General features: G+C 37.6%; 2 protein-coding genes across 7 annotated transcripts; both read right to left on the minus strand.

Annotated features, from left to right (window-relative positions):
- Positions 1-990: 990 nt before the first annotated feature.
- Positions 991-13,656, minus strand: LOC141434250 (synaptic vesicle 2-related protein-like). 4 transcript variants are annotated; one of them, XM_074096639.1, is made up of 12 exons: positions 13,555-13,656; positions 13,056-13,121; positions 8,392-8,504; positions 7,794-7,955; positions 5,901-6,060; positions 4,675-4,796; positions 4,173-4,414; positions 3,902-4,050; positions 3,523-3,655; positions 2,831-3,108; positions 1,509-1,636; positions 991-1,169 (listed from the first exon to the last, which is right to left on the minus strand). In XM_074096639.1, the coding sequence occupies exons 3-12, from the start codon at positions 8,462-8,464 to the stop codon at positions 1,123-1,125; spliced, it is 1,494 nt and encodes a 497-aa protein (XP_073952740.1). In that variant the 5' UTR covers positions 8,465-8,504; positions 13,056-13,121; positions 13,555-13,656; the 3' UTR covers positions 991-1,122. The 4 variants fall into 4 exon arrangements, with proteins under 4 accessions (XP_073952740.1, XP_073952738.1, XP_073952739.1 ...); XM_074096637.1 differs by lacking the exon at positions 13,056-13,121; XM_074096638.1 differs by lacking the exons at positions 13,056-13,121; positions 13,555-13,656 and adding an exon at positions 8,760-8,889.
- Positions 13,657-14,186: 530 nt separating this feature from the next.
- LOC141434428 (synaptic vesicle 2-related protein-like) lies at positions 14,187-27,600 on the minus strand. 3 transcript variants are annotated; one of them, XM_074096847.1, is made up of 10 exons: positions 27,443-27,600; positions 22,698-22,859; positions 22,202-22,361; positions 21,892-22,013; positions 21,517-21,758; positions 19,833-19,981; positions 18,941-19,079; positions 17,208-17,485; positions 15,885-16,012; positions 14,187-14,428 (listed from the first exon to the last, which is right to left on the minus strand). In XM_074096847.1, exons 1-10 carry the CDS (start codon positions 27,468-27,470, stop codon positions 14,379-14,381), a joined length of 1,458 nt encoding a protein of 485 aa, XP_073952948.1. In that variant the 5' UTR covers positions 27,471-27,600; the 3' UTR covers positions 14,187-14,378. The 3 variants fall into 3 exon arrangements, with proteins under 3 accessions (XP_073952948.1, XP_073952947.1, XP_073952949.1); XM_074096846.1 differs by lacking the exon at positions 27,443-27,600 and adding an exon at positions 23,948-24,169; XM_074096848.1 differs by lacking the exon at positions 27,443-27,600 and adding an exon at positions 23,930-23,980.
- Between the last annotated feature and the right edge of the window lie 249 nt (positions 27,601-27,849).

Below are 27,849 nucleotides of genomic sequence, written 5' to 3' on the forward strand. Positions count from 1 at the left end.
AATAATCGTGTATTTTTTATTCATCATCGTTTATTACAAAAGCAAACTTTTTTTTTATAAATTGAGTTTTTGGTTATTTTTTAATGTAAGACATAAGACATCAGACAATAGCATTAAATAGCAAACACAAAAAAAGTTAAATTAATGACCATTTTTGATCATAACGATGATGATGAGATGAATATTTTCATATTTTATTATTTAGTGTCAAATGTCAAAGTGAAAAATGTATAGCCGTACAGTCACCAGCACCAATATCTGACACAACAAGCGTGCATAAATATCTGATACGACTCTATTTCTAGGGCCAGAAGTACGTGTCAGATATTTTTGCACGCTCCGCTGCGGCAGATATTAATGCTGGTGACTGTACGACGGGTAGGTGCTGAAGTTAACTGAGAAATCACGAGAAACATAGGGTTGTCATCTTAGGTTGCGATACGTCAGGATTTGTCCTGACATGAACCTTTGTCAGGATTTCGGCCGGACTTGGCAAGTGTCAGGATTTTTAGAAATGATACAAGTTATTTCAAAAACTAGTTTTTCTGTTGACGGCATAGAATTATTAATAGCGTCTTTATTAAGAGCATCCATTTTAGCTTCTAAAGTCTTTATCTTGTCTTCCGCAATATTACTCTTTTTTTCAGTACTATTTTACTTTTTTATGAAAGTAATTGTCATATTACTAATTAATTTTGTCACCGACCAGTTGGTCAACACTTCAAATTTTAAGGTGTTTGGCCAGTACAGACGAACTGCATTCCAACTGCAACATAACAACTGCCGACTGCCAATACATTTTTCGTTGCAGTTCGATAGCAGTCGGCCCAACTGCAATTGAAATATATGGGCGGTCGGCAGTTGTCAGCATCTAGAATGCATTTAAATTTTCAACCCCTTACATTGTTACAAAATTAAAATTGTAAATTTATTAAATAAGAAATTTGATGAGATTTAATTTAAAGACTGATTCCAAATAAAACTTGCAACACCTGTTTAGTAATTACTTTATTTATAATACTTCCTTAATTATTATCACAAATAGATTAAGTATCTACTTAGATATGTACTTATACCATTTGATATCAAACATTATTCTTCTCAAGTAGTAGGAGCCATACATCATTTTGTCTTATCAGGTGGAAGAAATAGAGCTGCTGCTACTCCACCTAAAACAGAAGCAACAGTTCTTGCAATTATCTCTTTATCATTCCTTCCACTAAACTACTCGTGACCAAGGCCGCTTTGTAATTAAGTCCCGAGTGTATTACACAGACTAAGTATGTAAAAGTACAAGAAGTAGTGAATACAAGACTTAAAAGCCCTAAGGTTTAGCTCAGTCGTCAGGGATTCCATGGGCAGAAGGCATTGGAAATGCCTAATCAACTCCAGTACTTAAACCACTCCTTGATGACTACAATCCTTACCATTGAAAGAACGACTGAATAGGGTTAATCATTGTAAGACTTAAATTTTGTTTAGGAATAAGGTGAGTTCGGTATACTTACTAAACAGAAAAGCCGACCAGCAGTAGAACGTGAGGCTACAGTCGGTGGTGATGGCGGTTCCCATGACGTTAATGCCACCAACGGAGACCAGGTGGGCGGTCATCATGCCAAGGCTTGTTACCATACCCCTGATAAATTAGAAATTAAGGATAGATAATTGATATTTAAAACGAGCTAGGGTAGTACATAACAAGAATGTAAGAAAAGTACCTGGTATTGAAAACCAGATTTAAATAATATTAGAGAACAATAAAAGTCAATTGGGCAAATGTTATAAATCCAGAAAATCTTATATTATCCACACTGCTTAAAAAGACGAGGTAGACTTTGTTTGTTTCATTGTTTAGCATTTTGTCTCTTGTGATTTAAATTGCTGTTCGCACTACAAAGAACGTAATATGAAGAATACACTCTATAACAATGTTCTTTGTCGTATAATACTCCCTGACGCTTGTGCTAACGCTTATAAATTTATCATTCAAATTCAATTGAGCCGCATCTCATTTAAATTTTTACTCTCGCATTAATTTAGACGGCACATATTTTAGCATATATTTACATTACAAAATCTTCAGCTTTTTATGCACTTAGCATCAGGTGACATAGATAGGTGATAAATGATAATCAATCGGTATCGGTTGATACAGTAAAACCCACAAAATAATAGAGTCTGGCTAATGAAAGCTGGACCTGCAAAACCGCGGCAAGTTAAAAAAAAATGCAGATGGTATCACCAGGTATCACCATAGAATAAGTAATAGTACAAGTACAGAAGCTTCTCTGCCGTACAAAAGTGACGATTATGCATAAGAATCGTGTCTACTTTATGATTTTCTGTCTATCGCATGCCTATAGGAAAATAAGTAATTATTTAAAACGATAATCTTGAACATATAAAGGTTAATACGAATATTTTTTAAAGACCACAACTGTATTGACCAGTTCTGAAAGGGACATGAGTATCAAAATATTTTGCCATGCCTACTAATCTACAAATTCGGTCACCGCATCTAAACACTCTTTTTTCTGTTTGAACAAGGCTTCCCTCTGTGTTCGTTTTTGTTTGAATTTGCTTATCATGGTCAAAATAATCTGTGGCACACCACTTTTGATTGTTTCGCCCATGTTTCAGCAGTAAATTTCCAAAAAAGTCAATTTTAACACACGAAGGTCTAAACTCAACAAGTCACAGAATAGATAAGCAATTGTCTGTTTTCTTGTACTCTTTGGTCTGTTTGGCCATGACATATGAATAATGTTGCCACTCAAATAATAGCTGGGTTCAGCTTTCATTAGCCAAACTATACGACTTTCTAACTCACCTATAAGAAGTTGGATAAAGATCCACAAAATACGACGCCACAACACCGACACCAATAGCTGTGCCTTGAAGCAGGGTGTAAAGGACCATGCTAGATATCGGCTCACTGATGATAACTACCAGCGCAGAACAAATGGCAGACAACAGTATTATGGTAATAAGGACCAGGCGACGCCAAGTTGTCAGCTTAGCCACGATCAGGTTGACGATGGTGATGAAAAAGCCGTAGACGATGCCGGAGTAAATGGTGTACTTGGATATTGTGTCGTCACAGTTGACCTGGAATTGAATAATTCTACTTTAACACAAAGCTATAGATCTCGAAATATCCAACACAATGCTTATGTTGAATATACCTACAAAGCCTGAGGAAATAAAGATACAAGAGGTTTGAAACCATATTCAGAAGTCGGATGTCGAAGCTACAAAATACAAAAGAAATGGGACCGTTTCTCGATGAATTGCATGACCACTCTGTATCCCGGTTAAGATCTGCACATTTGTTGCAAGTTGCATTACTTTACGAGACTGTAAGTAAAGCTTACGAGTTTATAGTGGTCAAGCGAGCATCGCCTTAGCACCGCAATGTAATGCAACACGATTTTACTAGCAATAGGTACTAAACTGAGCTTTACGATTAATCATTTCGAAAATAAAAACTAATAAATAATGCGGAATGCATCCTTCACTTACGGTTCCATTTTCACCGGGAGCTGTAGTAATGTTGGCAACAACTCGATCGCAGAAGTCTTCATTGGCGCCACTTGCGGTGGATGTGAAGAAAGAATTGACTATGGTCGAAAACCATATCTCGAAGACGGTGTTTCTGAACAAAATATAATGGTCATTTTAAACATTTTATTGTTTAAAGTCCATCATACCCATCGGGCTTTCTTCCTTTGCTTTCCAAAATACAATAAATATAAACAAAAATGTCTTCATCTATAGCATAGATTTTAATCAAAAAACCTATAATAACATGAATATGATACCTAGTAGATATAATAACAAGGGTTATAATTATAAATATAATGTCAGCAGAAAAATAAACAGATGTGATGTAAGTACTTACGTGCTGCAACAGATGATAATTAAATAGAAAAGCTGTAATGTCCTCCACAGAAATGGAGGTTTGAAGATTGGTGCTGTCTGTTTCTGGATTGATTTCCAAATATTGGACTTGTTTTCTGTTTCTGATTGGGAACTTTCTAGTGCTTTCACCTAGAATTATTGAGTTCATTATTATTTTACACATTCCTGTTAGCTGCTGAGAGGTTTTACTAATTAAGTTTTTTCCTTATGGCATTGTTAAATAGTACTTAATTCTTTATATATAATTCTACCTGAAAATTCTGTCTGTCTCCACCATTTATTTCAAAAATGTTCCTTAATACTTCTAGTGCTTGGTCGTTCTTCCCGCTATTGGCCAGGAACTTTGGGCTTTCATAAAGAAACCACATCATGATAGCCCCAATACCAAGTGGTATGGCCATCAAAAGCGTCAAGAGACGCCAAGGCCGATAGGTGATTGATAACCAGGGGATAGGAATGTTGAAGGTCAGTGGCAGGATGAAGTAGGCGATTACTGAAAAAAAGACAAAAATACAGCATTATTAAATTACATATTGAGTGCTAAAGAAAGATGAAGGTAGCTAGGCTGAGAATAAATAAGAAAAACTCGGGTGCGTAAGATTTAAGAACCAAACAAAGATGTTTTAAAATCAAGGTGGTAGAATCAGATTACGACGTAAGAAATCTCAAAAGCTGAATGAACTTTCAACTTTTAATTTAATAATAATATTTTGGTAGTAAAATTAATTAACAAATATTATGTCTTAGTCTTACTGAATGTAACAGCCTCGGAGAAAAGGTTGATGCTGTTCATTACGAACAGATACTCGCACCTGTGTTTGTTGCCCGTGCACTCTCCGATGTAGGCCATGGTGAGACTATACGATGCGGTCGAACTGAAAACCATAAGACAAATATGATATACGCCAGTGGAATGTATTATACCCCCGTGACCCGTGTCGGATTAGATTTACACCTCTCCATTTCCTCCGTGGATGTCGTAAGAGGCGACTGAAGATATAGGTTAAGGTATAATGTAGGCGACAGGCTAGCAACCTGTGACTATTGTACCGTTTTTGTCAACCTTATAACCTAAAATTGTTTAAAGTGGCTCCGAAGCGGTAACGTTTCGTGTGCTCTGCCTACCCCATTGGGAATACATAGGCGTGATGTTTGTGTGTGTGTGTGTGTGTGTGTGTGTGTGTGTGTGTGTGTGTGTGTGTGTGTGTGTGTGTGTGCGTGCGTGCGTGCGTGCGTGAGTGCGTGCGTGCGTGCGTGCGTGCGTGCGTGTGTTCGTGAGTGCGTGTGTGTGTGTGTGTGTGTGTGTGTGCGTGTGTGTGTGTGTGTGTGTGTGTGTGTGTGTGTGTGTGTGTGTGTGTGTGTGTGTGTGTGTGTGTGTGGAATGTATTATCCAGTGAAAAACTGTAATATCAAATCACTAGCACAAGCTGTTCTTGTTTCTGAACTTACAAGAGTTGAAGTGACGTTTACAATTAAACTAAGGATAGTTGAAGCCCTAGTAGTTTATTTATCACTGTCGCGAATTTGAAACTGAGTCTCAGTATCGTTCTTTGTGTGACAAAGTATAGGTGTTTGAGACCGATGTACGATCTTGTGCCAGTTGCCATAGATATTGCTGGAAACTGGAGAGATGAGCCACACGAACAATAATTTTCATCGGCATAATCGGCATTTTTGGTTTAGCAATATTGTCATGCCTTGGACGTCATACACTTTTAATAATAACTATTGTGGGAAACATTTGTCAAACACAAGTAAAAGGATCTTGAAAAACATTTATAGTGGTGTTTAATTAAACCCTACCACCTATTGAAATATTCTAGATTTATTCTAAAACACCTTGTATACATTCGAAGACCATCAGACGATTTTTGGAGAGACGTTTGAAATCAAGCGATCTTTCAGACGGATGAAGTCCTTTTCATAGATCTATTCTTTACTTGCTAAGCATTAGTTTATTGAACCCTTTCAAAACTTACAACCAGCAGCCGAATAGTTTGAACACCAACAGGACTTGCCAGCTGGGTGAGAGGCTGCCCAGAGCTGCCAGGATGAACCCGCCTGTGCAGGACACCAGCAGCGCGCGCCGGCGGCCGCGGGTGTCGGCGAAGTAGCCCCAAGGAAACGCGAAGAGCACACCTGCAATTAAAAGAAAAATATTATGAAATTGTATGTTATGTTTGTTATCTAACATCTGGTAGCATGGTGAAAGGTTGTGATGCTTTGAGGATGAACTCTGGTTGAGTCCGAACACTCTCGCGCCGCAGCTCAAGGCGCTGCCTACCCTGGTATTGACCATTACACGCCGCACTGTATGGGTACTAGTTGGGCAACGGACAAACATACTTAAATAGATAGGTTGTTCCGTATTTCTATATATTTACGGTCTAGCTAGCACAAGATGGTCATTTGTTTCCAACTAATTTTAATTCAGCTAAATCGATGGCAAGTTTGAATGTAGATACGAACCATACGCTTTAAAAAAGCAACAACGAAACACAGCATCTCTAAGACAGTGTTGCCAACATCAATTTATTCTCTTCGAAAACTGCCTTACCGCCGTGTGCGTGCAGCGTCACCGCTCCGCTCAAAAATCAAATTCCAAAAATTCTCAAAAATCTAGCACAAACAAGAAATCAGTGTACTCAAATCCTGATATAACGCCTGTGGACGACCAAACACCGGGGGCCCCCAGGAGCAGCGTTCCTGAAACTTCGGAGAGTGTCTTCCTTTCTCTCTCGCTATCGAAGGAAATTCCCCGACATAGGTTCATACCTCATCATCATCATCATCTCAGCCGTAAGACGTCCACTGTTGGATATAGGCCTCCCCCATTGACCTCAAGTTGCTTCGGTTGGCAGTGGCTTGCATCCACCGTGAACCCACGGCTTTAACCAGGCCATCCTTCCATCTCATTGGTGGGCGTCCTACCTACTACAATACATATAAAACACCCAACAATCGAGATCAAACAGTCGTGTTTTTCAAACAAATATCTGACCCGACCGGAGTCTCTTCTCTCGGAGTTCTCTAACCACTGGGCTATAATATAAGGTCGTCCGAAATAATGAATAATGGTGTAGTTTTTTTATATGATAGGAGGACAACGAACAGGCGGGTCACCTGATGGAAAGCAATCACTGCCGCCCATGTACATCCATTACTTAAGCTGAGTTAGAGATGCGTTGCGGGCGCTTGAAAGCTGTCCACCAAAAACCGCGGCAAATTAAAAAAAAATGAGACTGACAACACTTGCTGTACACTGATTAAACGATGTTGATACTTAGATATTATTTAAAATTTCTAGATATTAAATTATACTCGGGACTCTTCGAGCTGCATCAAAATTTATGTAGTAATGTGTGAAAGTTGATGATGCACTTTAGGAGTCCCTTGCTAAATTTTATGACGTTTGTCAGTGCCCATTTACGTACAGTCCAGACGCATCAATTTTTGGACCATTTTGACCCGATTGGCATTGAATATATCTTCTAACATTTTAATTCTAACATACATTTGTATTTTAAGGATGGTAGGAGGTTGAATTAAACAAAAAAATAAAAATTTACTTCTTAAAAAGCAGAAGTATCAAAGATTATTATTATTTCCCTTGAGTTACTCTGACAGGGTTGCGGTTGATTCTGCAGAATGCAAACAGTAGTATCAAAATTATCTAAGCCGGGCTAGAATGACAATATGACCGTCTCGAAAATGATACCACATTAAAGTTTCGGTCTAGGCACGTTTTTTGAAAATCCCCAAGTTGTACCGGCCCGGTAATACCGGCGCTGCAAGATGACTTCAAATTTACACCGTGATATGGTTCCAGCAAGAGTTGAACGTCTGTCGATTTAACTGATGCAAACTCAGACCTGCGAAAGGCATGGACCCTAACACTCCGATTTCTCTGATCCCGAGTTGCAGGTCGCAGGAGGCGGCGGCCAGCACCACGCCGAAGCCGAACATGTCGAGAGCCACCGCGTTGCTGATCACGCTGCACGCCACCAGCACCAGCCGGTTGTAGCACCCGTGCCCTGAAGAACGAAGGCATTATTTGAATGAACCTTGGATCATTATTCAAGCTGCCTTGTTTTCGTAGTCACATTTTTATTAATAAAAAAAAATCATTTGATTCGAAAACAGGTTCCATAAGTTGTTCGTACAATTACAATTGCTGTTATAACTAATCACCTTTTGTTGTTTTATTTAATATCATGTTTGATTTAATATATTTGACGCCAACTAAGAGAAAGTCGCTCTTAGTTGGCTTTCATTTTTGAGTGTGTACTCTTGAGTTGGTCTCATTTTGTCACAGGACCTGATAATGTAATTGTAAAGTAATCGATAGATTCCCAATCGATTACTGATAGATACATTAATTTGATCGATTTATTAGTAGTTAACTAAAACGGTTTTACTATCTTCTATAAAAAGTTTTAAATTAAAGTAAATATTATAAAATATTCTCACCAGCCAGTTCTACAGCCTCATCGTAACTGTGTTTCACTTTACCCGCATCTTCAACAGTTCCTAATTGAGCCATGATCGGCTATATTTATTTTTGTCGATTACATATGGGCCATCTGTAAAAGAACATCATATTTTACAGCTTGCCTTCATCCGCGGCTTCGTTCCAGGATTTTGCTAAACCCCAAGAGAATTCCCGGAAATTACATTGTAATCTTCATTTCAACATTACACGATGAACACACGTTCCAAATCTCATGTTTCTAGACTTAGCGGCGTATACCTCTATTGCAGGAATATCTACAGCTACTTACCAAATTTAATCAAAATCCGTTCACTCGTTTTAGCGTAATATACGAACAAATACAAACCCACACACACATACGCGTAATTGCATACTTTTGCATTTATAGTAGTTAGTTATAAGTAGGATTTAATTCATCCCAAATTTTTTAACACAAAAGACGTGTATCTTGCTTTGTATCCAACAACACAATGATTAAGTAAAACAAGTTCTAATTTATGTGTATGGCACGACGCCATACCACTACCTTAATGAATATTTCATGAAAAACATTACATGTAAAAAAAATGCCAAGTCCCGCAACTAGGGCTGCCATCCGTCCGGGTTTCCCCAGATTTGTCCTAGTTTAGAGGGCGTCCGGGGAGCGTCCGGGCGGGGTTTCATTTGTAGTCCAGGTCTAAAAATATTTTTAATTTTTAGACCAATGCAATTAGAATTTTTCGAAGAATTAATTTCCAGCAAGCTGTAAATCGTTTTATAAGGATCTTATTTGATTGGCCTATATTTTATTATACCTACTGACCAAGTTTAATAAAAACCTAAACCTGTTCACATGTCCGGGTTTTGGGCTCCAAAACCCGGGGTTTTCACGCGTCTTGTCCTGGTAGCCAAATTTTAGAGAGGGCAGCCCTACCCGCAACGCAGTTCTTGTACTATAAATAGTTGTGAGGTCGCTAATTGTAAAACCAAGTCTGTTCGACTTGGTTTGGAAGCAAGTGAATAAGTATTCAACAACTTTGTTTTAAATTGTTACCTAACTAATCAAATCATTTACCTGTCAACATTTATAACATTTATTTATTATAATTAATTTTATTAAATTAAATAAAAAACGGCCAAGTGCGAGTCGGACTCCCGCACGAAGGCTTCTGTACTTATACAGCATTAGACATTAGGAAAAACGGCAAAAAACCACGTTTTCTGTATGGAAGCCCCTCTTAAATATGTATTTTATTTTATATTAATTATTTATTTTTAAAGTTAATGAATATACAAATAAATATTCTGTGAATATTTCAAGCAGCTACCTGTTGCCGTTATTAATATCGAGCAAAAAACGGTACAAAAAAACACGTTTATTGTATGAGATTTTTAATATCTTTTGGATGGAATGTCCGATTTGAATAATTCAAAGAGTAATCGACAGGTATTAAAATTGTCTTAATTATAAAATTATTTATTTGGATAAGGATTAATACAAAGGTATGGATAACATGGTCTGATTTTAGTCAGCATTTCTATCGACTTTTAAAATGTAAAAAGTAGTTTATAGTGACATAACTACAATAGTTGGAAATATGGTATCGCAAAGTTTTTTGTAGATATTGATATATTCTTTAATATCGTAGAACATTTTTTTGTTCTATCATCAATAGTTTTGTAGTTAATTAGTAGAAAATGTTGTCGGGCCGGGCAGTCAAAAAGTTTTAACAGGAATAAGTAATATTTATAGTAATATTCTGTTAAATATTTATCAGTCAGACTTTCGTTATTTCATAAACGCTGAAAGTTTTTTATTTATGTTCGTAACACAGGTAGGTAAGAACAATTTCCAACTATGAAATTTGGGCTTTGGTGGCTTTGCTATGGCAATAAAAAGTTTTAAAATTTTCATAAGGTCAAAAACGCCTTGAGTCGCTTTGATAAAATTATATGGTACGGCGTTGCTCGACTTGGCGGGCCACATCCGTGCCCCCTAATATTCAATTGACGTAGATTGAAGCATCATTGAGACGGTGCGAGGAATAATGCTCGAGTTGCAGTACATTGCCGTCGAAGCTTGAAGCCTTAAAAAATCCCAACCATACAGACGCGTAATGGAACGAAAGAACGAGACCCGCACAATATCTACTGCAACTCTTAAATAAATCGTGTTTCCCAATCTTTTTAGGGTTTCGTACCGTGGTTGTCCGTCTATCTGTCCGTCTGGCTGTCCCTTTCTCCCAGGAATGAATGGAGGTATCAAGTAGGTACAGTCAGCATCAAAAGTAGCTGGCTACTTTTCTACATTGTCGTTTTACAGCCACGTACTTAGCGCCATACAAGATTGACAATGTGTTAATGTGACAGAGTAAAGTAACCAGCTACTTTTGATGCTGACCGTACTTAGCTCAGCTACCCATTGAAGCACTGAAAAATCAATCAAAGTTCTAAGTTAACGTATTCAAAAGATACAGTTATACGTAATATCATTGAGATACAGCCATTCAAAAGGTGTTTCCATACAAATTACCGTAACCGAAAAATATGGCACTAAAACCATGGTTTCGTTACAATTAAGGATTGTAAAATAGGTACAGTCGAATAAATTGAATCATGACCCAGGGTGGAACCTTTTTTGCTATTAATGTCATGTTGACATCTCATACTTTTGTCAAGGAAATCATAGTGAAATTGATTATTAAAAGGGTCCACCACCCTGGATCATGATTCAATTTGTTCGACTGTATCGCATTTATCTCAATGTCTTTCAGAGTTTTAAGTTTGTATTTAAACGTTATAGAGTTAGAATGATTAATTGTTATCAACATTTTGGTTTTATTTATTTTACTAGCTTTTGCCCGCGGCTTCGCCCGCATGGAATTCGGTTATCGCGCGCCATTCCTCGGCAACTGTGCATTTTTCCGGGATTAAAAGTAGCCTATGTCACTTTCTGGCCCATAAACTATCGCTATGCCAAAAATCACGTCAATCCCTCGCTCCGTTTCGACGTGAAAGACGGACAAACATACAAACACACTTTCTCATTTATAATATTAAGTATGGATTAGGTATTTGTATTTAAAACGCAGCAAAATAGGCTTCTGAATGTTATCAATTGGGTAGGAATTCGTAAAAAATAAAGAACAATAAAAATATAAGATACCTAGTGTAAGGGTTAACCACAGAATATAATATAATAGTACAACATAGGTAGGTACAATTTTCATGGGAGCAACTGCCTTCCCCTGCCACCCCTGAGTACGCCCGTTATGGACTATAATAGCCCTTACAAGATACAGGCTCAGCCTAGAGTGGGGGCCAATAGATACTGCTTTATGCAATTTTTTATTTGGAGTAATAAATATTTTCTTTCTTTCTATTATGTGTAAGAATAAGACGCAAGTATATTGCTATATATTGCAGGGTCTCGTATAGTTCAGCCAGACTATTTATAATGATGTCTTTTATTAGAATGCTAATTTTTTTGTTCTATGTTTTCTTTTTGTCTTAGTTTTTAAAGTAGTGCTAAAATGTTAATCTTGTATTGGTTATTTTTGGCGTACAGTCCAACTGGCTACTGACCTTGGGTTTTTGTTTAAGTTTAAATGGTATAAAAATAAAGTCACTTCCCGCCATCTGTTTATACAAATTTATACATATACAGTGCAAGGCACGCTTAGATATTTTTAACTACTTAATGTATTTTTATGAAGTTTTCACGGAAGATTTATACAGGTATAATAAGGTGCACCGTGTTTTTATTGATTTCCCTTAACTTCTAATGTTGTTTGGAACACGAAACAAAAGAACGGTTTTCATTTTCTTTCTCGTTTGAATCTTCAGGAGACGAAGAATACGAAGAACGAGTACGGAATGATAAATATTCTGATTGTGTACCTTTTCCTTTTTTTATTATAGTAGAAAAAATATGTTTTTTCCTACTCAGAATCTCAACCGATTAGAGCACAATCGATTCCGATAGTTCAAAAAATGACCCAAACAAAAATGACAGTTTTGTGACGTTTTTTCATAAGCTCGGTATGGGCGTCACAAAACTGACTCATATAATTTGTATGAAAAACAAAATACATTTTTCAAAATTCAGAAAAGGTAACTTTTTTAAAAATCGTCCTTGCATATTCAATGACCATTTTAAAGGTCAAGTTGTAAAGCTCCATTGACATCTATGTACATGCTATATGTACCTTACGGCATAGATGTCGATGTAAAGTTCAATCAGCCTACTCGTGACCGCTAGCCATTTAAGTAAAAGTAGCAGTATTTAGTAATTTGAAAGAAAGAAAGAAAATATATTTATTCACAACACAAGACAACAATATTATTAGGTACAAATAAACAACACAAAAGTATGTGTCATTGCGGTTGTGAATCGGACACTGGCTCAGCATAATGCTGAAGCGTTAAAAACACCCCAGCGCTGACTTTCAGCCAGCACCATCGGCAACCCTCGGACCGTTATGAAGACATACTACACACCATTAACTACATAGGATTACATAAATAAATAGATAATTTAAGTAAAAGCTAGTTAAGCGTTACAATTAAGCTGTTCAGTTTCAGACTTCGCACACAAAATCGAAAAATTGTGGAATGTAATGTGAAATTGGGAATTTTGCTTTCGGAAAAAACGAGTACCCACCTGGGAAATTTTGGCGTTCTTTGGTGTATCGCGGATATACTCCCACATTCCGAGTTCATAATTTATCTGTAATGTATCTGGATATCTTACTAAAACTTAATCTGTTTCTGAGATCTATTTACATTTAAAATTATTGGGTGACACTATATATTTACCTGCCCGGATAATACCCACATGGAAATACCGACCCAATATTTCGTGTACACGCCCATACAAACAAATGTGAAACTGATATGACTTTCTATGGGCATGTACACGAAATATCAGGTCGGTATTTCCATGTCGGTATTATCTGGGCCGGTAAATATTGGCACCCAAATTATTATGATTATGACATATCAATATCATTAACAGTTTTTGTTTCGTTTTAACTCTTTCATAGACATGAAAGCCAGCAATGATTGTTTAGATTAAAGATTAATCAAACGAGGTTTTAATTTTGAACATGAAACTACCGTGAGGCTTACTCATATTAAATATAATGACCCGGATAACTCACGTCTTAAATCGAGTATAGCTCGACATGTTTCGGGCTAATCCGTAGCCCTTCGTCTCCGAAGCAACGCGACTCAGCGGCTGCTGCAACACGCGCACTGCGCGCCGCCGCTCTGCTCGCGCGACTACCTTGCTTAACCTTACCTTGCTTGCTTACCTTGATTAACTCGATTTAAGACGTGAGTTATCCGGGTCATTATATTTAAACGAGGTTTTAGTTTAAAAATCTCCTCGCTGTAAAGCACAGTTTAGACTTGCAAGAAAAATCGTGTAAGTTGCTCGGCGCTCAAGAGACCTCTATAAATTTGCAAGCTTTACGACCTCGCGTGTACCTACTGCGACTTGCACGATTTTTCTTGCAAGTCTAAATTGGGATTACTCGCTGTAAATGCCCGAAACATCGTGTTTTATAACATTGATTCGCGCTGTCATCGTTCATCCACCATTACCTCTCATATTTCATTTTCTAGAATTTTTTTACCGTACAACGGCAAAAACTACTAGACACTGGCAAAATTGTCCTCCGATGGACAGAGCCATATTTTTTTAAAGAAACAACAACAACAACAACAACAACTATAACATCGACTGGTCAAGTGTTGGGAGTGGTAGTAAGACTTTTTTTCGAAGTAAAATTTATTTCACCAAAATTAGCATATAAAAAAGTGTTACATCTAAAAGTATAAGAAACTAGAATTTTCAAATGGTTGTAGTTATTCATATTTCTACTATCAGTCAGAATTTTGCTTATTTTCAAACAATGTCGCTTCTCCATTCGCTTTTTTTTTGCTAAATCTTGATATTTTCACTTTCTTTACCGATCTTATTTCAGGTCCCTTTGCTGTCCGATGGTAACAGCAACGCCACAGCTACTCCACCTTAAAAGAAAATCAGCCATAAAAAAATTGTAGGCCACATAAATAACCTTATAAATAGGTTTAGGTAGAGTTGTTCAGCGAGCTATGGAGAGGGCTATGCTCGGAGTTTATCTACGGGATCGAATCAGAAATGAGTATATAGAAAAACGTGGGTCCACGACATAGCCAAGTGAATTAGCTCGTTGAAGTGGTAATGGTCAGGCCATATAGCACTTTGAACAGATGTCCGTTTGGGTCGAAAAGTTATCGAATGGAGGGGTATGACGTATATATCAACGAGATGGACGGATGACTTGGTTATAGCCGCGGGTTCACGGTGGATGCAGGCTGCAGGGCTACTACGAAACTCGAGGTTCGTGTCGTGCGGTCCCTCTGACACTTATACTATTTAATACGAGAGCGAGAGGGACGGTACGATACGAACTTCGAGTTTCGAGTTTCGTAGTAAGCGTGTCACACACTAAGCAGATACGATAAGATATCTGTATCTGAACGCATATCTGTCAATATCGCTTCCTATACAATTCAATGAGTTAACACACACAGCGCAGATAACTTATATTTTATCGTGAAGTATCTGTGGGCACCGACATATATCGAAAGATGGCAAAGTATATATATATATTAACTGCGTATTTAAATTGATCTGTGTATAATATCTGCCGATATAAATATGGTATAGTATTTTATCTGCAGATAGATACAGGTTGATGTGAGAGCCCCGCTGCACGCGAGTAAATCTAGAAGAGATAAACACGAAAACATCCTGTATAAACAATCCGCACCAAAAAACAAGTCTACTCAGTTTGAAGGATTTAGACTGAATGTATCGTCTCGTATATTATCGTATCTGCATAGTGTGTGATAGTTTCAGATCATTAAGTTATTATACGCAGATAAAATATTATCGTATCTGCGTAGTGTGTGACGTGTGGGCTTTAGCCCTGCAGCTTCCAACCGAAGCAACTGACGGTCAATTCTTTATTCTTTTACGGCAGACGTAGAATAAAGCTACTTATCTATGAAATTCGTCGCAACCTCGTATTCCATTGGCGCATGTTGCAGTCGTAACTTTTAGACTGGGTACAATAAACAAGGGATTTATGAACACAAACACTACCTACTTATTTTAAAACATAAGTAGTGTAATCATTTCGACTCTCGATTCTATGCAAACTACTTTCTGGTTTTCAGTTATTTAAAATGAAATTACCGGCACTTGAGGCATCCCATCTTAGGCCTCTAGGTTGGCAACGCATTTGCAATACCTCTGGTGTTACAGATGTTTATGGGCGGTGGTGATCTCTTACCATCAGGAGACCCACTTGCTCGTTTGCCATCCAGTCGAATAAAAATAATAATAATAATGACAGCCCTGTACTTCAGACTAACTTGTAACTTCAGAGCTCTCATCTAAATTCAATAATGCAATGTAGCTCAATGAAACAAAACGTACTGAACACAAAAGCCGACCAGCAGTAGAAGGTGAGCCCGCAGTTGCTAGTGATAGCGAAGCCGATGATGTTGACGCCTGTGAAGGACCCAAATCGAGCCGTCATCATCCCTAAGCTAGTAGCTAGACCCCTGCAAGAAACCAAATAAACAGAATTAATAATCATTAATAATTAATCATTAATTTGATGATGATGAATAATCATTAACCTACGTCTTGTCTATGTTCATTTTGAGATCCATCCGTTGGGAGACTCGATTGAGGCCCTAAAGCATCATGCTGAGTTCTTCCATCGACTTTGCCATGACCACGATATCGTCGGCAAACCGAAGGTCAGTGATGTATCGCCTTTGACATTGATGCCTAGTCCTTTCCGTTCCAGAAGCTTGAAGGCGTCTTTCAAAGTGGCATTGACAGTTTTGGAGATATTACTCGTACATCTCCCTGTCTAACGCCTCTAGGGAATCGCTTTCGAACTCTGTTCCTGGGGGCCTACCATGATCTTTTTATAAACGATCCAAACGCAGAGCAGTTCAATTTAGGCACCTAAACTGAATCGTCGAAATTGGGACCACGACGTTTATTTCTCAGAGCTGAGTCTCAATGGTTTACAAGTGAATGAAAGACCGATATTGTCTCTGGTCCGAAACTGAAACGCTAAGTCGCGAAAGGGATGCCGCTATATGCAAACCAAATATTGTATACTAAAACCTCTTTATTTTGGAAAACATAACTCTATGTCATTCCGTGTTCTTAGCAACCGTTGTGTTGATTACAAATAAAATGTTTACGCTGTCACTAATCCACGAGTCTCTTTTCTCGCTGAAAAATTAGTTTTATCAATGAGGAGTTAAGAAGCACAATGTGACCCTATACCTATGAAAAGTTATAAAACTTGAATAAAAGTTTAAAAGTTCTTGAAATTTAAAATATTCCAAGTAAAGCACTTAAAATTCCAAAAGAATTGACAGAATGAGTAACTTATACTGAATCGCTAAATTTGACACTGAAGGGATTCAATTCCCACACAAGTTAAGCGTCATGGTACGAAAACCGCTTGAAGTGAGTGAATGAAAATGTCTGTATCGCTGTCGCTGAACCGTGCTTGAACTGAATCGCAAAAGTAACGTCGTGGTACGAAATAGCGATGCAGTTCAGTTTAGAGCCTAAACTGAATCGTATTAAGAGAGCGTGGCAGGCCCCCTATACTCAGGACGACATAATGGTAGAATTTAATAGACTTTTTGAAGATATTTCTCAGTTTACCATTATTTTATAGAAATCAAAACAATATAAGGAAATAATTAATACCCAGTGCAAACTTACCTATAAGATGTAGGATAAAGATCCAGAAAGTACGATGCTACAGCTCCAATTGCAACAGACGTGCCCTGGAGCAGGGTAAACAACACCATACTGGAGATAGGTTCCCTAATAAGGTTGATTAACGCTGAACAGACAGCGGACAAGATGAGTATGATGATAAGGACCAGACGTCTCCAGGTAGCTAACTTGGCAGCTAACAAGTTAACGATTGTGAAGAAGCTGCCGTAGAGTATGCCGGAATAAATTGTGTTGTATGAAATCGTGTCGTCGCAGGCGAGCTGGAAATTAAAATTAAACAAGAACGTTTATTAGCTGATAAAAAGATACACTGACTTATAAATATATTTTGACATAAATAGTAAAATTGGGTCTCTATTGTTTCCCATAAAATTTAAACTCCGATTTTAACAATCCATAGCGTTATTCATCATAATTTTTGCAAGTCATATCATCTTAAGTCATAACATTAAACAATAAAGTGAAGTTCCGATTTTCGCAGGTCATAATTATTGTAGTTTAAACATTCGATGTCCATATAGTATACCATTCCATAATATTAAAGGCAATTAAACTAGTTTATAATAATTGTTGTAAGGTCTTTTTTCGCAGGTCATAGTGACTGATAGTCACCTGATAAGTTAGTCATAACATTTAACGTCATAATGTTAAATGCAATAAAAACACTCATAATAATGATAAGAATGAATTCAATTATTTATCAGAAAAATGAAATACATAATATTTTTACTACCGAATGTATACCTAACTGTAGTTGTATGCATAATAAAGTTCTAAACTTTTTTTATAGGAACATCGAGGATCAAAAATCATTTGTGAAGCAATATTATTCGGGCTGCTATAAAAAAAATAACTAACATCGAAGGCTAAGGCGGGAGCTACGCTCCGCTTCGCTCCCGCCTTAGCCTTCTAAACCTAACCCATCCGAGTCGCTTCTGCTCCGAACCGTTGTCGTTGACTCTCTTTTAAAAAGAAAAGTTTAACTCATTTCAATTGGAGACCCACTTGCTCGTTTGCCATCCAGTCGAATAAAAAAAAACAATTTTCAATTTATTGTGAAGAATTCAGGTATACAGTAGGTGCATAGGTGTTCAATAATTGCACTCTTATAAGTCTCACTAAACCCTTACCTTTTCAGGCGTACACACTTTTGCTTACAAAATACTCGTTTAATCGAATAAAATAAGTAAATAATGAAAAATTACAAATGTCAGCAATGAGATTAAATTAAATTAAATGTCACAATAAAATTACATAGTTCATAATAAAATGACATACAATACAATACAATCAATTCAATAAATCATTAATAGAAAAGAAACATTTTTCTTCTATCCATTCTTTAGTCTTTTCCTTTCCATTTGCATTCTTTGTAATCGTCAGATAATTTATTATAAATTTTGATACGACATAATGTAGTAGTTTATGGAATTTAGGGCCAGTTTAACTAAGGGTTGATACAATTTATGTTTATACTGACTCCGAACTGTGTTTGTGTTTCAGTAAAGAGTCAGCACAGTCATCGACAAATAATAATCATATGTACCTATCTACAGGTATTGTACCGATAGTTAGATTTAGTGTCAATATTTTTTAAGCCTGCAGCACAACACGTGCGACAATTTGAATGTCGTAGACTCACTTCAACCTTATCAAACTTTAGTAGGATCGGGTTAAATATTTTCAAATAAATCTTTGTATTCGTAAAAACTTACATCACCAGTCTCGCTGGCACCAGCAGCGATGTTGTCAACGACACGGTCACAGAAATTCTGATCTTCAATTACATCTTTAGAAAACGATGTAAAAAAAGAATTGACAATAGTAGGATACCACATCACGAACACGTTGTTTCTGAAACGAAAGAGTGGTTAAAGCTTTATAAACGCCATGCGAACAATACCGTCTGTCCCACTTGTCCCATTGAGTAGTCCCATCATGGGACTAGTGGCACTAATTAACACCAGTTCGTAACTTTTTTGGTTTTTCAGGCTCTACTTTTTAACCCCCGACGCAAAAAGAGGGGCGTTATAAGTTTGACCGCTACCTGTCTGTGGCACCGTAGCTCTTAAACGCATAGACAGATTTAAATGCAGTTTTTTTTTTAATTTGAAGGTAGGTTTTCTAGCAATGGTTCTTAGACATGTTTCACCAAAATCAATTTAGCCGTTTTTAAGATATTGAACTTTGAAGTGACAATGTCGGGGCTTTCCAACTTTTTGTTGGTTAGGTAAGGTTATCCATAGCGATTAGCAAGAGGGACTTCCACCATGTAATTGCACCATCACCATATCAGCGGCAGGATACCACTGTTGGGCACAGGTCTCTCCTATAATCCTCACGTTTAGTTTCGGTTGGGTCCACCGTGAACCCGCGGCTTTAACCAGGTCATCCGTCCATCTCGTTGGTGGACGTCCTACGCTGCACTAGTCAATTCGCGGTCTCCGTTCGAGAAATTTTTAGTCCCAACGGTCATCTGTTCGCCGTGCTACATGGCCTGCCACTTAAACGAAGTAGCTTGACGATGTCAGCAGATGTATTAGTTAAATATGGCATTTTTAAGGCGAAAAAGTATAGTGGAAATATGTATAACAAATATTTTCTTACGTGCTGCAGCAGAGAACAAGTAAGTAAAAGAGCTGTAGAGTCCTCCAGAGCAGTGGTGGTTTGAAGATTGGCACCGTTTGCTCACTGATTGACTCCCAAAACTTAAGCTTGCTTTGAGATTCTGATTGGTTATTCTCTAGTTCTTTCACCTGAAAATATGAGGTATTTTAACAATATTTCCAAATTTTAAGTGATAGATTGGCAACTTTTATTTCAAATTGAGGGCATTTTTAACCCACTTAAAAAAGGAGGAGGTTATCAATTCGGTTGTTTTTTTATGTTTGTTACTTCAGAACTCCGTCATTTATGAATCGATTTGAAAATTGCTTTTGCGATCGTATTGGAATGGCTTCAATTAGGTCCCATAAGCACCAAATCAGGATCTGATGATTGGATCTTAAGGATCGAGGGAAGTCTTTAAATATTGTAGGGATACCTATGGTAAATTGGATATATTTAGTAGTAACTCGTGCATTTTGCTCTTGAAAATCATCAATTGGTGAAGTGGAACTGATGATGAAGGCCACAGTTGACCATCGGAGTTAGTACTCATTAACAAGTATTTCACGGGTTGAATTTCAATTACTTTAACACAGTTGCCAAGCAATTTATGCTCCTCTTAATGCATATGGTAAAATGGAACGGGTGGTGAAGCACCAGGACTCCTCAATAATGAACGTCTCTGCATCGGAAAAAGCAATCTTTTGTAAAAGGTGACAAGCAGTTGACATTAAACTATTGTATCTCAGATTATTTACACTAAAAAGCGTGAACAAAAAATTGAACCGACTACAAAAAACCATGAAATAATTTTCTTCCAATCTGAAGTCGGTGCCTCAGCACGAGCCAGCAGGAGTGGACCTTTCGTCGTCTACCTCACCTACATACTATATACATGGGCTTCAATCACTCCTGCTGGCTCGTGCTGTAAAATTATTTTCATGGTTTATCCTGGGTACGACGACGACGATGAAAAAAAAAACGTCCCCAATTTTCCATAAAAATTTCATGTGTCCATTTCGTAACGACCAATAGAAACTATATGAAAAAAAGTCGCAAAACTGACAAACAAATTAGGGACACTTTTTTTCTTCGTTTAAATCAATAGTACTCGCGATTCTGAGTAAAGAGAATCCAGAATTACCTAATTCTGAAAAAAAGTATTGTTGCCTCATTTAAAGTAAAAATGCCCTCGTACAGTCACCAGCACCAATATCTGACACAAGAAGCGTGCATAAATATCTGATACGACTCTATTCCTAGGGCCGGAAGGACGTGTCAGATATTTTTGCACGCTCCGCTGTGGCAGATATTATTGCTGGTGACTGTACCAGATGGAACTTGGAACGCCTTCATTGCTTTTAAAAATGAAACAATGATGCAACAAAAGTTAACCTGCACATTATATTACCTGCTTCACCTTCACCATTAATCTATCTGTTTTGAGAGCTTTTGTTGAATTTGCAACGTAAATTGATTTTAGTAAAATATTACAAGTCTTATTTTATTTCAGACACAGTATTTGGTTGATTCTAATTTCGTATGAACTATTAACAAAAACTTATTGTTTAAATCTATAATAATGTTATGGTTGTTATTTTAATCATAATCACGCTTTAATCATGCAAATTAAGTTGTTACAAGACTCATTATTTTCTTGTGTCAGTATAAATTATTTGCTTACCTGATAATTCTCTTTTTTGCCTCCATTTATTTTAAAAATCTTCCTCAACACCTCCAGTGCCTTGTCGTTCTCTCCACTATTGGCCAGAAACTTGGGACTCTCATACAGAAAGTACATCATGACCGCGCCGACTCCAAGTGGGATGGCACACAGCAGAGTGAGGAGTCGCCAGGGTCGATAGGTGATAGATAACCAGGGGATGGGAATGTTAAAGGTTAGGGGTAAAATTAATAGGGCCAATACTGAAAACGATAATAGCAAACGTGAGTTTAACAGTAACAAAGAAGATAATTTTCTCTAATTTGACAATCCTATATATACATTTTTACATACGAGTGAAGAGACAAATAAAATAGTAACTTTTAAAGATCTTACTGAATGTGACAGCTTCAGAGAAAAGGTTGACGCTGTTCATCACAAATAAGTATTCGCTCCTGTGCTTGCTGCCAGTACACTCTCCCAGGTATGTCATAGTTAAGCTGTAGGCTGCTGTTGAACTGAAACCAATGGACGCCATTTGATAATCAGTGAATCAAAGATATACATAGAAGAAATTTTTTTGTAGGATAAATCTGTCTTCTACTGTTGAAGTATCTCTGAAGTATGCTGAATTATAAATCGATGATTGTGACTGTAACAAATAATACTAAAAAGTAGACTTATGCAAAATTAAGAAACGACGTACAAGCAACAACCAATCAGCTTGAGTGCCAACAGAACTTGCCAACTCGGTGAGAAGCTGCCCAGCGCTGCCATGATGAATCCCACTGCGCAGGACAGCAGCAAAGCGCGGCGACGGCCACGAGTGTCCGCGTAGTAGCCCCAAGGGAAGGCGAAGAAGAGACCTGTAGATACGGACAGGGTAGCTTATAATTAGTTGAACCAATATAGTTTAGTACAGAAAACTTTAATATCGACGTTGCAGACATAGGAACACGTGATTACACTGAAAGTAATATATTTTTTTCTGAATCGTATTGTGTAAACACCATATCGCTTTAAGTCGAGTTGTATTAGTCTTCAAAGGAAGGCACAGAAGTAAGTCAAAGACTGCCGGAGTATCTTTAGGCATGTCTAAGGCTGTAGTTTCTGATAGTGGGCACCGGGTCTTAGTTAGAGGATCACTTAGTAACAGTTGTAACACAAGAGCTTAAGAGGTATGAAGTCGATGGAATTTAGACCTGCAAAGGGCATGGAGGCCAGCACTCCTATATGCGTGATCCCGAGTTGCAGGTCGCAAGAGGCGGCGGCCAGCACCACGCCGAAGCCGAACATGTCGAGAGCCACCGCGTTGCTGATCACGCTGCACGCCACTAGCACCAGCCGGTTGTAGCAGCCGTGCCCTGGAAGAAGATGACAAGATGGATAAGATGAAGGTTGTCTCACTTGAGATCGAAAACCATAAAAGTAAGAAATGAAAAATATTTGAATGAGATTGAAGACGTGTTCTCGAAAGAGATGGTTGAATTTTGCAATCTTATTAGGAAAGATTAATATACCTATGCACATCATATTAGCCAAACGTTTCGTAAAGAAAAATAAGTTATAAATTGTTTTGATTCTGAGAAAACAACTGGAAAAATGCTACACATTTTAATCACCCGGTATTTGTATTGTTGTTTGTACTCGAAGAGATTGCAGATTTGAGTATTCTAATTTGATATTTTAGTGGAATTCAACTTGCAAGATTTGACATACAAGCCTAGCTGGTTAAACCTTGCACTTAATAAATGTCAGCATATTTTTCTAAAGCAGTATAAAGTTTAGTTGTTAGTTGTTTCTACATATATAACTAATGTCAACCTAGCTATATGAAAGTGTGAAATTTGCTCCCGTACTAACGTAGTGGTTATATGCTCTTTGTACCGTACGTATTTAATTTTATTAAATTCAGCATTTTTATGCAAATTTCGACTTGTAGAAATTACTAAACCGGAGATTTAATCGCTGATTTGATATTTGTTATCATTTCATAATAGTAACTTCGTCCAATTCACCCACGTTACGTACTAAAACAATCTGTCTTGTCTGATAACAGCATCAGAAAGGAGTTCATAATGTTGGTTATCTGATCTTACTATTTCAAGTTAATTACATAGTTTCCTTATAGTTAAAAAAATGCAGTTAGCACAGAAGTCGCCTTCTAAGAAGCTGAACTATTCGCGTCATCTGCTGAAGATCAATAGTGAAACTTCATGAAAACTTTCTTGGGAAAATAGTGTAGTAGGTTCCCCTCGCCTTCTACATACACTGCAGTGCTGGAATTCAAAGTTTGTAGTTGACAGTAGAGAGCGCTGCTATCCACTCTCAAATCAGGGCCCCATGTCGCTCTTTACAACACCCACAAAAAAGGTCCTTTCTGTTTTAGAAGCAGCCTCGCCACGGACTTAGGCAGAGAAGTATTAACACTTACACAGTTACAAGGTTGTACCTGCCATTTCCACTGCGTCATCGTAACTATATTTCACATCTTTTACTTCTTCTGCTTTGTCGACCACGTTAGTATCCATGGTAACGCTTTTAACTCTTTCACAACTAGATTAAATGCCTACATCTAAAATAGTACTCTTTAGTTAATCTTTTTCCTTATATAATTTAATAATAGGAGTCTGAGATCGCAATTCAGTTATTTTTAAACACTACCAATTGTTTTATCTTTCTTCCGCAATGTAGCTAAGATAACTAGAGATAATAGTCTAGGCACGCGGCAGTGTAGCAGTCAAGTTTGCAAAGCAACAGGTGTCATTCTGCTGTTGATGGCACATTGGCCACTTTGGTTGACCCCACGTAAGTTACTGTAGTCGCGTTACTACGTGCATTTCAGCTCATTTGTGGTGCGCGTGCCGCGGCTGATGATGAAGACCATCGCTAATGCTGTCTTCTGGCCGGAAGACGTCTGTTCCGGCGGTTCCGAGGCACCAGTCGCTGATGAATGCGACGTCAGGGACAGTGACGCGAATGGGTCCCGCCCTTTTTCCACTTATATAGATTTTATTAAGTATTTTGTTTTTTGACAATTATATGGAAGTACCTAAGTTGGAATGATGGGTAAATAAAGGGATACGGCCAGCATCATAGCAACCCTGCCACAGGCAGATCTTTTGGACGGGGTGTTCTCTTTATAATTTTTATTTTTACAGTAACATATACAGGGTGATTCCGGGGTCGTGAGCAGGAGTGAAAGGGGTGATGGGAAGATTCACACTGAGCAACCAGCCCCAAAATCGCGAAAAAAAATCAAGAGAATTGATCGCTAACTATCCGAAATGTATGGAATAGCAGATTTTTTTTTGCTATTTCGTGGCTGGTCCCATAGATAGTAAAAGTTGCTCAGTGTGAATCTCCCCATCACCCCTTCACTCCTGCTCATGGCCCCGGAATCACCCAGTATATAGATGTGTTTAGTTAAGGTTTCTTAGGTAAGTTTTCTTTGTCTTCTTTTTAACTATTAATAACATGTGACTATTTATTTACTGAATAAACTTAAAAACTACAGTATAAAAGTAGGAATATTATGTAAGGTATTTTGGTAAGCTTTGTTGCCCAAAATAAATGGATTTATTTAATTTTATTTCAAACTCTATTTAGCCTATCAAATTTCATTAAACAAAGGAAATTTTGTAGTGTTCGAAAATGAATTATGAAAAATTACTATTCACATTTCACTCGACTGTGCACTTCCAGGTCCGAGCAAGATGACGTAGGAATTTTACAAGTTCAAGATTATCGAAAGAAAGCGCCATCTGTTTTTTTCATGGCCGTAACTATTTAATTTTCTGGAAATGGTTTACGCGAGCGAAGCCGCGGGTACAGTCTAGTTTTCAAATAACTGCGAATTTTATCGCCAAGCGTAAATAAGCGTAAGCGTGCATGTTTGTACGTCATGGAAACCTGTACAATAATAATAGTGCTCAAGTAGTATAAGAGATGGCGCTTTCACGGTCTAAAGTTTTATCAATCTTGGAAATGCGTTCCAATTTTAATTTTAACTTTAAAAAATAGTTTGAAGTCTTTATAGCATATAGTCTTATTGTGGGTTGCGTCATGGTTAAATGTCCATGATCCCATATTAATGGCACCCTGCAGCCTCCGTTTACACCAGAGATGTGTGAGGATGCGTTGCGAGGAATGTGTTTGTCATGAACCAATAGAAATGCTTCATTTGCTCCGCTGAGCTTTTTCTACTAGTGTGAAAGAAAGAAAGATTTATTTTGACTCCATAAGTACCACCACCTTACAATAATAAAATAGATAAGCCATATAATAATATTATGAAATGGCGCCATTTCACAATATGCCTAGGAGTTTCGTGATCTGGCGGATTTTACGATCGGCCGCCGACGTACCTATACATAACCAAAATTCAACTCGAAATATTATCCTTCTGCAATGGAATTAAAAATCAAGTTGATTTGTCGCTGGTTTTTATGTGGCGTACAGAGCACGTTAATTCGTTTGTTTTGTGGCGGTGAAGAGGTTAAAGTTTCGTTTCTTCTTCGTTTTTTTAGCATTATAAAAAAGGTAAACCAATCTTGACGGGTCTTTTATTGAAAAGGGTGTTTTAAGAAACAGTAACTATTACTTATAATACCAAAAGCATATAAATGATCATATGCCCTTGCTAATTGTTACACATATTTGCTGTAATTTATGTTTCAGAAGTGTTTTTCAATAAAAAGACTTACCGAAGAACCGCTTACCTTCTTACTAATGCTAAAAAATGGTAAAGTTGTAGTCGTAATAGACTATTCGTTAGACCTGTGGCCTCTTGAAGTGTTTGGCAACCTTGCTGACTTTGACTTGCTGACGACATTGTGAAAGTTTGCGGTCAACCGGTGAATGCAAATGGCGAGTTGTCGTTCATTGTGGCGTTCTTAGGGGGCCTCCCAAGCAGAGTCGTGAGTTCAAGCCCGGGTTCACTAAGAAACCAGTGAGTTTTTTGGAATTTAGTGCTAAATTACATTATAAAACCATTAACTTTACGGTAAAGGCAAACGTGCAAACCAAACCGCATACCCCTGCGAAGAAATTCGATGGTGAGTGTGAAGTTCCCAATACGCACTGGGCTTGCGTGGAAACTGTGGCTAAAGGCTGCGTGGAGACCAGAGATGTACGAGGTAACTGATGTCCAAGAGTATGAATACAGTATATACAAAAATCTCTCTCTACCGAGCTGTTTCCGCTACAGCTGTGCTAAGCGAGGACAGGTAAATGAAGCATTCCCATTGGTTCTCACACACATTTCTGATGGAAACGCAGCCTCTTATTCCGAGAGGAGGCCTGTGCCGTGCAGTGGGATGTAGCTCGACGATGTGACTGTGACTGATTATAAGAATAGACGGGGGTTTATAAAATACCACCTTATCTTAGTAACGCTTCACATGATGCCATGTAAATAAATATATACATTATGATTAAATTAAGAAGACAGTTATGTTTATAGTAAATTACACGAAATTACGCACTGCAAAAATTCTGTGAAGTTATGTTTACTGTAAAATGAATCGTATACGATAATTCAAAAGGTACCTTTACTGATAATGACGTCTGATTTTAGTAAGTCATGCTGAATTAAAACGTTGAGAAACAGAATTGTTTACATTATTGGTATCGTATAAGAGATAACGTGGATGCCCGTGTTTTGGTGTAAGAATAAAAGTAATTACACGCGGATGGTTTACTTGCATTTTACCGAGGAAAGGTTACTTATGTTATGTTTGTTTTTAATGCGTCCTCTGCGGACTAAACGGCTGCACGGACAACCGACAACTGCTGCTGGGCTGGTATCCCAGCATACAACATATTTGTATTTTGGATTTAAAAATTATAATATGAGGTAGTTACGAGTGGCGGAGTGACATAGGATGTATAATATTTCAATATGGCGCCCGCGAAAACATTGGTACAAAACGAGCGCGTGGGTTACCTGATGGTAAGCAATCTCCGCCGCCCATGGACTTTCGCAACTCCGCAACCGACTTATAGGATAGGGCTATCGAAAGCCTTAATTCGGGTCGGTTTCGTTCAAATATCCATAAGGATATGTTTCAATGCGACACTTCTAGCAAAAACTTGCAGAATCAAACCAAACAAATCCTAACTACCCAATGTTATAAAAAACAATACCTACCTACCTAAACTACTAGTACTCGTAAATAATATAATATTATTTTTACTGAAAAATAATATTATATTATTTACGACTGAAATAAAACTGAAATTTGTAAAGTAAAAAGAAATTATATTACTTCGTGGCACTGAGTAATGGTATTCTTATTATATATCTATTCGATCGAGGCCGTTGTACCTAGAGGTATCTACCCACTTATATGA

The sequence above is a fragment of the Choristoneura fumiferana genome, chromosome 13, assembly GCF_025370935.1.
Source record: "Choristoneura fumiferana chromosome 13, NRCan_CFum_1, whole genome shotgun sequence".
Classification (NCBI taxonomy): domain Eukaryota; kingdom Metazoa; phylum Arthropoda; class Insecta; order Lepidoptera; family Tortricidae; genus Choristoneura; species Choristoneura fumiferana.

Bases quoted from the DNA above. Each gene is read 5' to 3' on its own strand.
- LOC141434428 (XM_074096846.1), bottom strand. From the start codon at position 24,026: ATGGATACTAACGTGGTCGACAAAGCAGAAGAAGTAAAAGATGTGAAA. The intron at 21,759-21,891 runs GTAAGATCTTTA...TATCGTTTTCAG, and splicing joins CTCTGAAGCTGTCACATTCA to TATTGGCCCTATTAATTTTA. The intron at 17,486-18,940 runs GTAAGTTTTTAC...TTTAATTTCCAG, and splicing joins GTGCCAGCGAGACTGGTGAT to CTCGCCTGCGACGACACGAT.
- LOC141434250 (XM_074096637.1), bottom strand. From the start codon at position 8,464: ATGGCTCAATTAGGAACTGTTGAAGATGCGGGTAAAGTGAAACACAGT. The intron at 6,061-7,793 runs GTCTGAGTTTGC...TTTTAATTGCAG, and splicing joins AGGGTCCATGCCTTTCGCAG to GTGTGCTCTTCGCGTTTCCT. The intron at 3,109-3,522 runs GTAAGTGAAGGA...ATTCAATTCCAG, and splicing joins CTCCCGGTGAAAATGGAACC to GTCAACTGTGACGACACAAT.